The sequence below is a fragment of the Rhinolophus ferrumequinum genome, chromosome 17, assembly GCF_004115265.2.
Source record: "Rhinolophus ferrumequinum isolate MPI-CBG mRhiFer1 chromosome 17, mRhiFer1_v1.p, whole genome shotgun sequence".
Lineage (NCBI taxonomy): Eukaryota > Metazoa > Chordata > Mammalia > Chiroptera > Rhinolophidae > Rhinolophus > Rhinolophus ferrumequinum.
This window is the reverse complement of record NC_046300.1, coordinates 43200232-43213300: the sequence shown is the minus strand read 5'-3', so window position 1 is coordinate 43213300 and position 13069 is coordinate 43200232. Positions and strand designations below refer to the sequence as shown.

General features: G+C 45.8%; 1 protein-coding gene across 2 annotated transcripts in view; it reads left to right on the top strand.

Annotated features, from left to right (window-relative positions):
• SLC6A11 (solute carrier family 6 member 11) overlaps positions 1–13069 on the top strand; it is a 127966-nt gene that overhangs the window by 81015 nt on the left and 33882 nt on the right. For both annotated transcript variants that reach the window (XM_033132496.1, XM_033132495.1), the window contains exon 7: positions 11743–11846. In XM_033132496.1, the coding sequence (XP_032988387.1) occupies positions 11743–11846 (104 nt within the window). The remainder of the gene's footprint in view (positions 1–11742; positions 11847–13069) is intronic.

Below are 13069 nucleotides of genomic sequence, written 5' to 3'. Positions count from 1 at the left end.
GGGTTGCTGAGCAATATCCACTGCAGGCAGGAGTGGGGGCCGGATGTGGGTGCCACCTATTTGTCATCTCCATTGCAATCCAGTTTCCTTATTTTCCAGATTAGAAAACTGAGGCCAGGAGAAAAGAAAGAACTTTAGGGAGAAGACACAGGAGCTTTCAGGGGAACCTGGAGCTGGAACCTGGTGTCCAGACCCTCCCAGCCCAGCATGTTCTCCACTTGGCCTGGTAGCGAGAACTCTGCATGAGCCTTGAATGCTCCCCTCCTATGTCCTGGAGGTGCTAAGTAGCTGTGGGCCTTCAGCAAATATTTTCGAGTACTTACCGTGTGCCAGGAGGTGTGTGAAGTGCTAGGATGCGTCAGTGAACAAAGCAGGTGAAATTCCCTGCTCTCACGGAGCTTCTGTTCTACTTGGAGGAGCTAGACAATAAACCCTGGAGGTAATGATGTGATTAAATGTATTTACTACTCTGTCTCTGGGCAGATGCAGAGGCGGCTGCCTTCACCGACCGTGGCTGTTTTCGTTTTCCTCCCAAGGGAATCCTTCCTGTCGGCTGGAGTGTGAGCAGTGGCTTGTGCAGCATCCCGGGGTGCCCATTCGTTCCCTGGCACTCTGCCTTGAACCAGCTCCCTGAATATTAGAGGAGAGAAGTGGTTATGGTTGGAGATGAGGAGACTTCATCTCAGCCGCTTGCTCAGCGGACCCAGGAGAATGTGCCATCTTGGGGCTGGTTGGGCACTGACGTCTGGTTTAGCCCGGAAGCCGTGTGCTCCCTGGTGATGGGATTAGGGTTCTGCAGCCCCACCGCTGATGCCAGCTCAGACTCCCCCTGCCTCAGGGGTTCTCTGCCAGGACTAGGTAGGACCACTCCCCAGGGGTCACTTAGAAACGTGGGGGTGTCATTCTGGTTTCCACAGTGACTGGGGCCCCCTCTAGCATTTAGAGAGTGGGAGCCAGTGATATTAAAACTCCCGCAATGAATAGGACAGTCCTGCACAGCACGTTGTCCTGTCCAAAATGCCAATAGCATCCCCTTAGAGGGATACTGTTAGGGGAAGACCGTGGCCTAAAGTGTAGGCCCCTGAGGCTGCAAGGAAAAGCTCAGGGCTCTTTGGGCCTTGCCGTGCTTATCATCGCTCTCCTCTGTGTAGTCCTTCGGCAAAATGGGGCTCAGTTGTCTCGTGCAATGGACTAAGGGATAGACGTGCACAGCCCCCAGGATTCCACACATAAGGCATGGAGGTCATTGCCGTTGGCCCGGTGCCAGCAACCGCCTGCCCACGCCCTCTGTGCTCGGTGACTGGGACACGGCTGTCTAGCCTCCGGGCACAGGCCCAGCCACAGTGACCCCGCTCCCTGCTCCACACAAAGGGGCCACCAGGGTCAGCCTACACACCCAGGCTCCCCCCACAGAACTGAACAGCTCCTCACCGCCCACGGTGCAACCCTTCAGCCCAGTGACACTTTACTGGCAGGGCCTCTGGCGCGGCCCCCAGGGCTAGCTGCCCAGAGAAGTGCTTGGCACTGGAGCCAGAAGCTGCAGAACATATTTCCAGTGGGGCTTCCAGGCCAAGAGCTGCTGTCCTTCCCACCACTGTTCCCTGCTGGCCCTGCCGCCTGCCCGGTGCATTAGCATTTAAATATATCCAAGGTCCTGTCCCCCGAAGCCTGCTCCCCCCATTGAGTCCACCAAGGAGGGAGCATTTGAATCCTCCTCCCTCAGACTCCCTTCCCTCATAATAGCCATACTGTATTCATCCGCTTCTGTATGTGGCATTAGCCGAAAGAAGGAGCGAGGGCGCCTAGCAACCCGGAGGGGGCTGAGAAAGAGGTGGGAAGGAAGTGATTTTCATGTAATTATTCACTTCTACAAAAGCCCTTGTCAGGTACACACTGGAAACACAGCTGTTGTATTATTCTCCTAACCTACTTTTAATCTTTTGAGAATCTTTACCAAATATAAAAGACGAAAAGAAAGGGCTTAGTTCAGCCATTTTCTGCCAGGGCATATAAGTTACATTTTTGCCTCAATCGAAGGCTCCACTTACAAAAGCCGTGTTGTATGTGTGTTTGTGTGTGGCTATCTGTTTGAAAAGAAAATGTTAAAGAAGTAAAAGTCTGTGGGGTGTGAGCCCCAGGGGGGCCACGAAGCCCTGTCCTGGCTACTTGGATCCAAATGCTGCTTGCACTGTTGGGTCTGGCGGTTTTCACACATCTTCTTGACCAGGCACTGAGACAGCAAGGAGCCGGGGAGCAGGGAGAGCTTGGCTCTGTCTTGGCCCTCACTGCTGTACCCATGCTTGCTGCCCTAAGAGCAGGTGAATCCGCTTTAGTGATGGATGCTGCCATGTTTGGTGCTGCTCACAAATCTGATTAGTTCACCGTCATCACACACTTCCTTTGTTGGTGCTTTCATGGCTACACGTGTCAGAGACCTCAAAGTGTCGGTGCAGCAAACGTCACTAATGCCAGGGCGCAAAGATGGAAGTACCGGGCCCTCCCGCTGGCGCTGGCTTTGATAGCTAGTGGAGGCACTGCCCTTCGGCCCTGACGGGTGGCTCTGTAGACCCGGAAGCACGTGTCTAGGGGAGTTTCTTTCTGTAGCCTGCGCTGCCTTAGATACCATAGAAAATCACATTTCAGCTCCATTCCCTTTCAGCTCCCCGGGCAGCAGCTGTACCTTCATGGAGTGGGCCCTGGTCCCCATTGCCCCTCACCCTCACCTTCCATCATCCCCCACTCTCTTCTCTCCATAAGATGTTCTGTTAAAGCTTCTCTGCCTTTGTATATGGTCTGCCTCTCCTGCTAGAATGGAAGCTCCCTGAGGGCGGGAGCTTCTGGAACTGTATCTGGCACATAGTGAACACTCAGCGCCTATTTACGGTGGGAAGAAAAATGGAAGAGGCTTTTTTTCTTTCAGATGTTTGAAGACCAGCATATCCTGGGGAGGAACAAGTGTTGACTGAGCACCTACTGTTTACTTGAGCTCGAGGCTAGGTTTCTGAGCACTTCCTCAACGCTCTCTAAGAGCCAGGCCCTGTGCCAAATCTTTGTTTCCCACACATTATCTTATTTAATCTTTTGTATGTGAGAAAAAGAAAGTGAGGTGCTGACCACATATGCACACTGACCTCCCCCTACCCTCCCAGTTAGATAAGTCACTTCTCTCCAAGAAGTGCGAAAAAGACATGAAGCTTTCTCCCCCAAATTTCTAAGAGATTAGACATTCTACTTACCTGGTCAAGGTGGGAATGTGGGGAGAGGGGGAGAGTGTTTCCGCTCACACACACAGGTGTCTCTGAAGATAATCACCCATCTCAGGGCAGCCTGTGGGTCGTAGGACATAAGAAAGTGCCTTGTAAACTGTAAGGTGCTGTCCACGTGGCCTGGGGCAGTGTATGGTGAGCATCCGTCAAGACAAATGCAGACTCTTCCGAGTGTGGGTAGAGAAGAATGTGTCCTGTCCATCCATCCTTCCTTACCTCTCCCAGCTACTATTTTTGAGGACTTCTGCCATGCCACCCTGTTCTGGGCCCAGAGGGTCTAGTGGTGAAGGCAGGTTACGTCCCTATCCTGTGCTTTCTGCTCCTACTGTGCCCTGGGGCTCATTGCAACCAGTTACCCTGAAAGAGGTGAGGTTGCCCCAGAGCTGGAGGGCGGGCCCACCTCTCTTCTAAGGGTCTCCACTCCCCTGTTCCCATGCAAATCTGTCCTCCAAATCTCTGAATGTGGACCGCCCACAGCCGCGCTGCCAGAACGCCCCCCATTCATTGCTGCAGAACATGGGGAGTGATCCGCTTCTTAGCTACTGACCCAGCTTCCTTGAGGTTTGTTTTGTGGAGACTATTTTCCCTTCAAATTGTTTTGAGAAATAGGAAGCCCTTTCTCCGCTGAGCTGCCCCCTTTGTAGCGTCCTGGGACATGCTGGTCAATGGGGCTCAGTTGCCTGGTCTTCCTTTCATTGAGGTGGGGTTGCCTTTGTCCTGTTTGACTTGACAGCCACAGAGCTGTTTAAATCCCAGCTGAGACTCCAGGCCTGCTTGGCACACCAGGAGGCCTCAGCTTTTCTCCGTAAAACCTGGAGACTTAATGCCTTGGGTTCAAACCTAACTCTCCTTCATTAATTGTTTGACCTTTTATGGGTCCACTTCCTCTTGTATAACAATGGAGATGATAATACCTACCCTAGTGACATGGTTATATAAATTATGTGATTGTGTACATGAAAGCCTTGAGTACACAGTAGGCTTTCAACAAATGTTATCTCAAGTTTCTCACGTCATAAAGCGTCGCCAAACTAGTAGAAGGGTTTCTGAAGGGTCTTTTAGCCTATTTTACTGGCCTCTTTTTTTCACTTTTGTCAAATCATTCCAATGGCTGCCATGACCTTGTTTGATTTCTGGGTGTCCGTGGAATTCCTAGTTGAAGAAAAAAGTAGCTTTATATGAAATAGACTTGAGATAATGCTATGTGTTCACTAAACATTTATTGTTTCTATTGCTGGGTAAATGGGAAGACTACATTTCCCAGGCTCCCTTGCCTTTAGGTTGAGACCATGTGACTTGTTTCTGGTCAATATGTGGGCAGAAGTGATAAGCACCTCCTAGGGCCTAGCTCTTAAAAACTTCCCGTGCAAACCTCCAGCTCTCTATTCCTCTGCCTCAGAGGCTGTATTGACATGGAAGTATCATAAGGTAGGAAGGCTTGCATTGCTAACCAAGAGGCGAACTAAAAGAAGAGAGCCTTTTCACTGTCTGTGTCTGACTTTGTGTCGGCAAGAAATAAACTTCTGTTATGCTAAACCATTGAGATTTTGTGGTTTATTATTTAATCCAGCATAGCCTAGCAGTAAGTATCTTTAAAAATATAGTAGCTTCCTCATGAGTTAATTCATTGTTTCCGAGATTGAGGGGGAAGATTGACAGTTGGGGCCTATCATGTGTTCGCTACCACAGGCCTTTGTGTAAGAAATAGATACACATCGCTTATGCCAGTCTTTTAAGGAGTCTAATAATGTAGGCTCCCTGTGAAGACATATCATGCTACTTTGTGAAACTTTTTCAAGGAAATCTCCCCAAAGTTTGGGAGCTCTGCATGACCAATGAACACACGTCTCAGCAGAAAAGTTGATGTCAACATGGGGTTTTCCAAATGTGGAAAATAGAAAATGCCAGTGAAGAAAGTTTTGGATCTGGAGTCAGGGAAATGTTAAGTTATGGCTAAAATTCTGATAACTTCCAACTCTGTGTCTCTTGCCTGACATTTAGCGCTAGACTTTCCACCTGACTCCTGCCCATCTCACTCAGATGTCTCAAACTTACCTTGCCCAGAACTATACTTACCCATTTCCCTACTTTACACTTCTAACCTACCTTTAAAAAATGGCTCATCCTTTAATGTTGTACCCCCAAATTGCTCAAGTCTGGGAATTCTGCCACCTCTATTTAGACCAGTTTTATTTATCTGCCCTCTAAAGATTTCTTGAGAACCAAGAAGACAAGATAGCAACAAAAAGGGGGCGGGGCATTTTTTTAATTGCCCAGAATCTCTCCACCTGAACAGAGGAACTAGGGTAGTTTAATAAAAAAAAAAAAAAAAAAAAAAACAAAGCCCTGTGGACACAGTTCTTTCAGCATAACTAGGTGACTCGATGATTCCATGAACAACAAAATATGAACAGATAGGGCCAAACACCAACAGCAATAATATCTGCATGATAGCAACTCTGTGGCATGAGATGAAGGCAAAGGGAGTTTGGAAGGCTGAGATTCAGGAAACCCCAAAATCGCGAACATGTACTCACCCCTAGGAGTAGAGGACTAGGAGTAGACTCTTGGTGGAGTTATCTGAGGATGCCAGCCAAAACTAGGAGGGCTCCATGCAATCTCCAAGTCATAAGTGAGTGCTGGAGGACTACAGCAAGTTCAGGCAGAGGTCTGGGACCTGGGAACTCTAGGGACTGATCAGCTAAAGCTCCATGACCAGAGAGAACACTACACTGAGGAGAAACCACTGGAAGCAGAATCCAAATTGAGCAGGACATAGATACTAGAGGAAACAAAAAGAAATTTTGGGTAAGAGTGGGAGAAGGGAATAGAAAACAATAATTTCAAGAAATACTGACTGTCTAGTCATAGTTTTAAAGACTTTTTGGTAATAACAAAAGGGGTAACCCTAGAACTATGAAGCTAAAAAATCTACCCTGGATTACTCCTATTCCCCTACACAAAGCCCCCTTCTAAAAATACAGAAAAATGTGTTCATCACCCGGAGTCAGTTCTCCCTCCATCACCATATATTTGATCCCCCTTAGCCTCATCTCCCACCCCCCCACCCCCCTTACCCTCTGGTAACCAGATGATGTAATGCAGAATTGTACACCTGAAATCTGTGTAATTTTACTAACAAGTGTCACCCCAATAAATAAAAAAGAAGACTAAAAGGTTAAGATGGGTTTCAAACCAAAAATTTAAACGTGAAAAGACATATCAAAATAAGCTTAAAAACAAGCAATTTTGTTTAAAATTTTAACATAAATAAAGGAAGAAAAAAAATACAGAAAAATGCATCTCACCTACACATAAGCAACAGAAAACAGCTGTGGTGTAATCCCATACAAATCCATTATAAGAAAAAGAATTATGAATGGAATAGTGTTCCCACTGGTAATGAATGCATTCCACAAAGACAGACCTATAAAACATCTAAAACACTGAAACTTAATATTTCAAAAAAAGCTAAGAGAAATTAAGAACCAACGGATGCTTTGATACAATAGTATAAGTGAAATTGTTAGACTAAAAAGATTTTAAAAGATAGCTTACAAAAGGGAAAAGTATTTCAAAAGAAATAACTAAAAGGAATAAAGGAGTGAATAGACACCATGGATAATATCATAAGTAGAGAACGGAAAGGAGGAAAATAAAGTCAGAAATAAAGCGATTCTTTTTGAATGAATGCACGAAAAACTGATAGGATAGAAGGTAGACAAAGAAGATCCAACATACAAACAAGTCCCCCAAAAAAGAAATCCAAAGCAATGGAAGAGGATAAATACTGAAAATGGATTTTCCCCCTGAAATATAAGAGATGACCTCAATTTGCATATTGAAGAAGAAAACTACAAACCTGGGAAAATCAATACAGAATAGTCAACATTAAGACATTCTAATAAAATTATTGAACATTAAAAAGAAAGGAAAAACCCTACTGGTCATTCAGACAAAAAAGAGTAAGTGCTTTATAAAGGGGGACAAATTAGTGGCATCGGACTTTTCTACAGCAGCTCTCTGTGCCAGGAGACAACCAAGCAACATAGTCAATATTCTAAGGAAAAGAAAAAGAAAACCGAGGATTTTATATACAGCCAAACTGACTTTCAAGTATGAAAACCACACGTCAGCTGTTGTGAACATGCAAGAACCTGGGAAATATTATTGCCCTTGAGTCTTTACAGAGGAATTTACTAGAACGTACGCTACAGGCAAGTAAATTGACTGGAGAGGTATTAACACAAAGACTTGGGGTGAGCATTAAATTTATAGGAATCTATAGAACTCACACTAAATAATCGCTATAAGGGAGGTAATATAATATGTAATGGTTGTATGTTCTAATATGTAGATATGGTACAAGTCTTTAAAAATTGAGAGAGAATGGAATGTGTATATGAAAAGTAGAATATACCACATACCAAAAACAACAAAAGAACAAGACAAACAAATGAGAAACAAAAACTCATAGACACAGACAATAGTTTAGTGGTTACCAGAGGGTAAGGGGGGTGGGGGGTGGGAGATGAGGGTAAAGGGGATCAAATATATGGTGATGGAAGGAGAACTGACTCTGGGTGGTAAACACACAATGGGATTTATAGATGATGTAATACAGAATTGTACACCTGAAATCTATGTAATTTTACTAACAATTGTCACCCCAATAAATTTTTAAAAATAAATAAATAATTGGTTTTTAACATAGAAAAAAAAAAGAAAAGTAGAATAAATTCACAGATTGCCTTTAAGTATTAATTGATCTAGTATATGGTGATGGAAAGAGAACTGACTCTCGGTGGTGAACACATAATATGAGGTATAGATAATGTATTACAGAATTGTACACCTGCAATCTATGTAACTCTACTAACAGTTGTCACCCCAATAAACTTTAATTGAAAAAAAAGTATTAACTGAACGCAAATAGCTATATTTTTACATTAGATGCTAGTGGAAAGGAAAGGAAAAGGAATAGAGGCTACTGGCTAATTTTAGTATCCCTCATGGTAGGAAACCAAGTGCCAAAACGTGGGGAAGGCTAAGGGTATTGAATAAAGCTGTTGGTTGAGGGGTAACCATCAGATAACAAGACAGGCTTTTTCCTGCAGAGGTAGGGGAGCAAGAGGCAACCACTCAAGAACACATTGCCCTCTCACACGAACCTCTAGGCCCAGCATGTCCCCTGCCACCACTTCTCCAGTCTTTAAAGCTGTGCCTCCTCTATACAGCCATCTTGATTGCCCAAACATGTTAATTTCGCCCCTTATCTACCACTCCTCGGTGCTGGGTACCTTGTTCTCTGAATGTTTTATCTCATCTTACCTGCAGACAGATGGAGTGCTCTATACAATTATACAGTACCTCCTTCAGAATCTGGCACAGGGTCCTGCACACAGAAGGCACTCAGTCAATGGTGGTTCATCAGAAACTCAGGACTGATGAAAGGACTTGGGCTTACAGCCTCTGGGTTTGTCTAAGACCTTAATGTTGCTGTTTTGTCAGAATTCTTTCAATTTAAAGTGGCAGCAGTGTCATCCAAATTGATTTAAGAAAAAGAGGCCTCTGAAATTGAAAGGCTCTAGGGTAGGTCTGATTTCAGGTATGGTTGGACCCAGGGACTCAAGTCTTATCACCACTGTCAATCTTTCTTTCTCTAGTCTCTTCTCTCCTCTGCATTGGCTTTATTCCCAGGCAGGCTCTTCCCTTCCCTGTGGTCAGTGATGACCCCCAAAAGTTATAAGCTTAACATCCCCAGTAGAAAAGAATGTGTTCCATTTGCAAAGGCTTCACCAAAAGTCCCAAGATTGAGTTTCATCGGCTTGGTCTGCATCATGTGCTCATCCCTGACCCAATTGTTGTGGCCAAGTGAAATGCTCTGATTGGCCAGGCCCATGGGTCATGTGACCACCCCGAAGCTATCTCTGGCTGGGGAAGAGGTGGTCTCCCAAAGGAAAACTGGGATGCTGTTACCTGAAAAGGGGAGATGGACGCTGGGTGAGCAAAAAACCAGATGTCCATTTTAGTATCAACACACTCAGTGAGCAAACTGCAAGAAAAAGTCTCTGCAAGTAAAAATCATGAGACGTGTGGATGGAAAGCAGTCTTTGGTGTTTTTGAACTCAGTGTTTATTTACCATGTTGTGCTAGGGGACCACTCGCCATGGAGAGCAGTTGCTGTGGAGAAACCAGCTTTCCCACACATCTGGGGGCTTCTCTCACTGGCCTGCATACTCACCCAGTGGACAGTGAAGGGTCTGGGGGGAGGACACTCAGTTTGCAGGAGCATTAAAAACAAGCGTGAGACGCAGGGAGCGCCAAGCATTCTTGGGGGCCTCTCCTTCGATCTGGTTTTGTTTCCTGAGTCAGCAGCTGTGCAGTTTTTTTTTTTCCTTCTTTGTGTGTTTGAGACTTGAAGAAAGCACCAGTGACCCCTGCACCCTAGAATTCTCCCTTTTCCAGGCAAAATACATCTATTTTCTCTCTCTCAGGGATTTGATTACCGAACACAGGTCACTCTCCCCTGGATTTGGGTAAAGGGAATCCACTGAGGTAGCAAATGGGGAAACAGAGCAGGAGGACTTAAAAACATATACATTTCTCTCCTAAATCTTTGACACGTTTTTTCTGCTCTGGACCCTTCCTATCAACATTTATGCATAAGCATCCTCAAGGTCCTACCATTCTACCTAAATTTTACTTATCCTTTCACTACCACCCTATGTCCCAACTCCCTTTTATGGCAAAATTTCTTGAAAATGTTTTTTATATTCCCACTTTCGTTTCCTCCTCCTCGTGTTTCAACCCACTCTGATGTGCTGGCACCCGCACCCCCCACCCCCCGGCCCAATACACACACTTCATGAAAGCGCTCTCCCTAAATGCCTCATTTAGCTCTAAGAACTAAACCCAATGACCCTATGTTAGAGGGAAAAAATTCATTTCTTAGGTTGAGAGGCAGCAAACTCAAGGAGACCCAGGGAAGAGTGACCTGTACCATGTAATCATATCCCCAAGAGAAAGGCAATAGATTTTGCCTGGAAAAGGGAGAGTTCCAGGGTTCAGGAGGTACTGGTGCTTTCTTCAAATGTCTAAAGTGTTACCACGTGGAAGAGAGAGATGTGGGCTGGGTGACCCCAGAACCAGGAACACAGGAAGGGAGAGTTCCTCTCATTTTAAGAAATGTGTTAACGGTCAGAATTCTCTAAAGAAGGAAGGGGCTGCATCAAGAGATAGTGAGTTCCCTGTCACTGGCAGTAGTCAAGTAGAAACTCTTCTGTCAGAAGTACTCAAAAAAGAGTCCCCTTTTGGGTGGGAGTTTACACCTGAAGACGCCTGAAATTCTGGGATTGGTAAAGCATGCTTCTCTGGAGGCAGGTCTCCATGAACGTGTTGTATCTGCCACTCCCAGCTGTGTGGCCTTGAGCAAGTTAGTCAACCTCTCTGTTCCTCAGTTTCCTCAGCTGTAAAAGGGGGCTAATAAAGCACCCGCCACATAGGGTTGCTGTGAGTATTCAAGTGCGGTAATGCATACAGAGCTCAGCACTGGTGCTTGGCACATTTAAATGTTTAGTAAATGTGTGCTAGTATTTGTATTTGTATTTAGTGCAAGGCCCTGTTCTCCAGGTGGCACTTGATTCTCAAGCATCAGTCTCATCAGCCGCATTTGAGGTTTAGTCGTGGATTTTCCTTGGTAACTTCTAGGAGCTCAAAGAAAGCCCCAGTGCAAAGTGTTAGGGAAGGCACCGTAATTCCTGCTGTGTATGTCACGCTGTTCACAGTAGTTTTGGTCAAAGGGAACTTAGAGACTAAGAATGTGGTTTCCATATGTACCACATAAGAAGCCTAAAATCCTTCTATTTTGAAAGGTGATAAAGATTTGGTGGGCCTCCCCCTCTCCGCCTGTCCCTTCGATGCCACCTCCTATGCTCAGGTCAGTGATGCCAGTGCTTCTCCCTGGATGGAGTCCTATGGCAGTTTTCTCGTGGTTGTCTTAACCACAAAGAAGAAAAATCACTCCTTGTGGTTTAATGAGCCGATGTGCCGATGCACATGCCCCAGGTCCCGGGGGCCTATGCTCATCATTGCGTGAGTCCTCTCAAGACTCCTGAGAGGGAAGTTCATTCCCCACTTTGCATGTGAGGAGAATAAGCCTCAGAGAGGTTAAGTAATTTTTCTAAGGTCACAGAGCTGGAACAGAGACCTAAACATTGAAATTCTTGCTATTCTGTGCACTATTATGTATAACCTCTGAAAAATTCTGGAATTAATTAAGGATATTAATATTTAACCAAGTGGTCCTCAAGAATAGAACTCTTAAAAAAACACATTCCTGAGAAGGTAAGGAAGTTTGGTTATCCCTTTGTCGAGGCTTTTTGGAGGGTGGGTGTGGATGGGGGATTTCAGAGAACAGGGATGCCTCACATCTGACTTCTTCTCTCTGTGCCAACTTCTTTGTGCCTTCCTGCAGGTCTGGGTAGATGCTGGAACACAGATCTTTTTCTCCTATGCCATCTGCCTGGGTTGTCTGACTGCTCTGGGAAGTTATAACAATTATAACAACAACTGCTACAGGTGAGCATTTTCCTGGGCCCGGCCAGCTCCCCACCAAACCCTGAGAGACTTCCATGCTGCCAGGCTAGTTCACATTTGTCTCCCCACCGTGCAGGGCCAGGAGGAGACAGGTGGGCTGTTTCTCAGCCTCTCCCTGCCCCAGGATCAAAGAGTGGGCCACCAGAGGAGCTAGAAATATAACAGATACAATCAGCGTGCATTCCAAGCTGCAAGAGAATGCACTCTGGAATCTTACTCAAGTCCCAACTTTTATCCCAGAGTAAATAAGTGACTTGCCCAAGGTCACACAGCAAATAAGTGGCAAAGCTGGGAACCCAGGTCTTCCGACACCAAGGGCCTTGTTCTGCAGCCTTCTGTTCAGATACCTGCTTCCTGCCCCTTCTCACTTTACCATAGTGTCCTCTCCTGGAGTGGCTGGTGACCTGCTTGCCCCTCAGCCTCTTGGGGCTCCCTCCCTGGCCGCCTGCAGCTGGCCACTCCCAACACCAACACTGGGAGGGGGCTCACGTGGGCAGGTGAGCCCAAGGGTGTCTGACCCTGGCTGCCTGTTCTCCCAGGCCTGTAGCTTGAGTTCTACCACAAGACTGACCCACGGAAGGCCAGAGACTCACTCAGCAGTGCAGGTAGGAGAGAAATTTGCATCCTAGTCTTAAACTCCCGGCCCATAATCTGTTCACTGAGGTCTCTGCACTCGGAGCTCAGGGCCTGGTCATAGTAGATGAGCCTGAGGAATGGCTAGACGGCACATCTCTTCTGTCGAGTCCAAGAGTTCTTTAGTCAGATACGAACTCATGGAATAATGGCAGTGAAGCCATCCCGGATCACAGATTAGTTGAGAAAGGAAGGGTTTTTTCAGCCAATTATTCTGAGACAGGATACATATTTGGAGGGAAATAATCAAGGCAGATATTCATACTTTGTCTCATATATGCATCATAAGAAATGTCAGATTGATTACAGAATTAAATATTTTTGTGAGAGGAAATCCTCCTAAAACTAGGAATAAAATTCTAGTATGTGACATTTCTCCCACACACCAAGCAATTCTCAGACACCAGCTGGGTGGCCTTCAATTCAACTCAGTTCTGACACTCTCTACCCTGAGATAGCACCAGATTCCACAGGTGAAGGGCTGAGTCCTACAACACTTCCCCTACCCGCTTCAAACACCAATCACCAGTCCAGGTTGTCGCCTGTACTTCTGACTGACTATGGCTATAGAC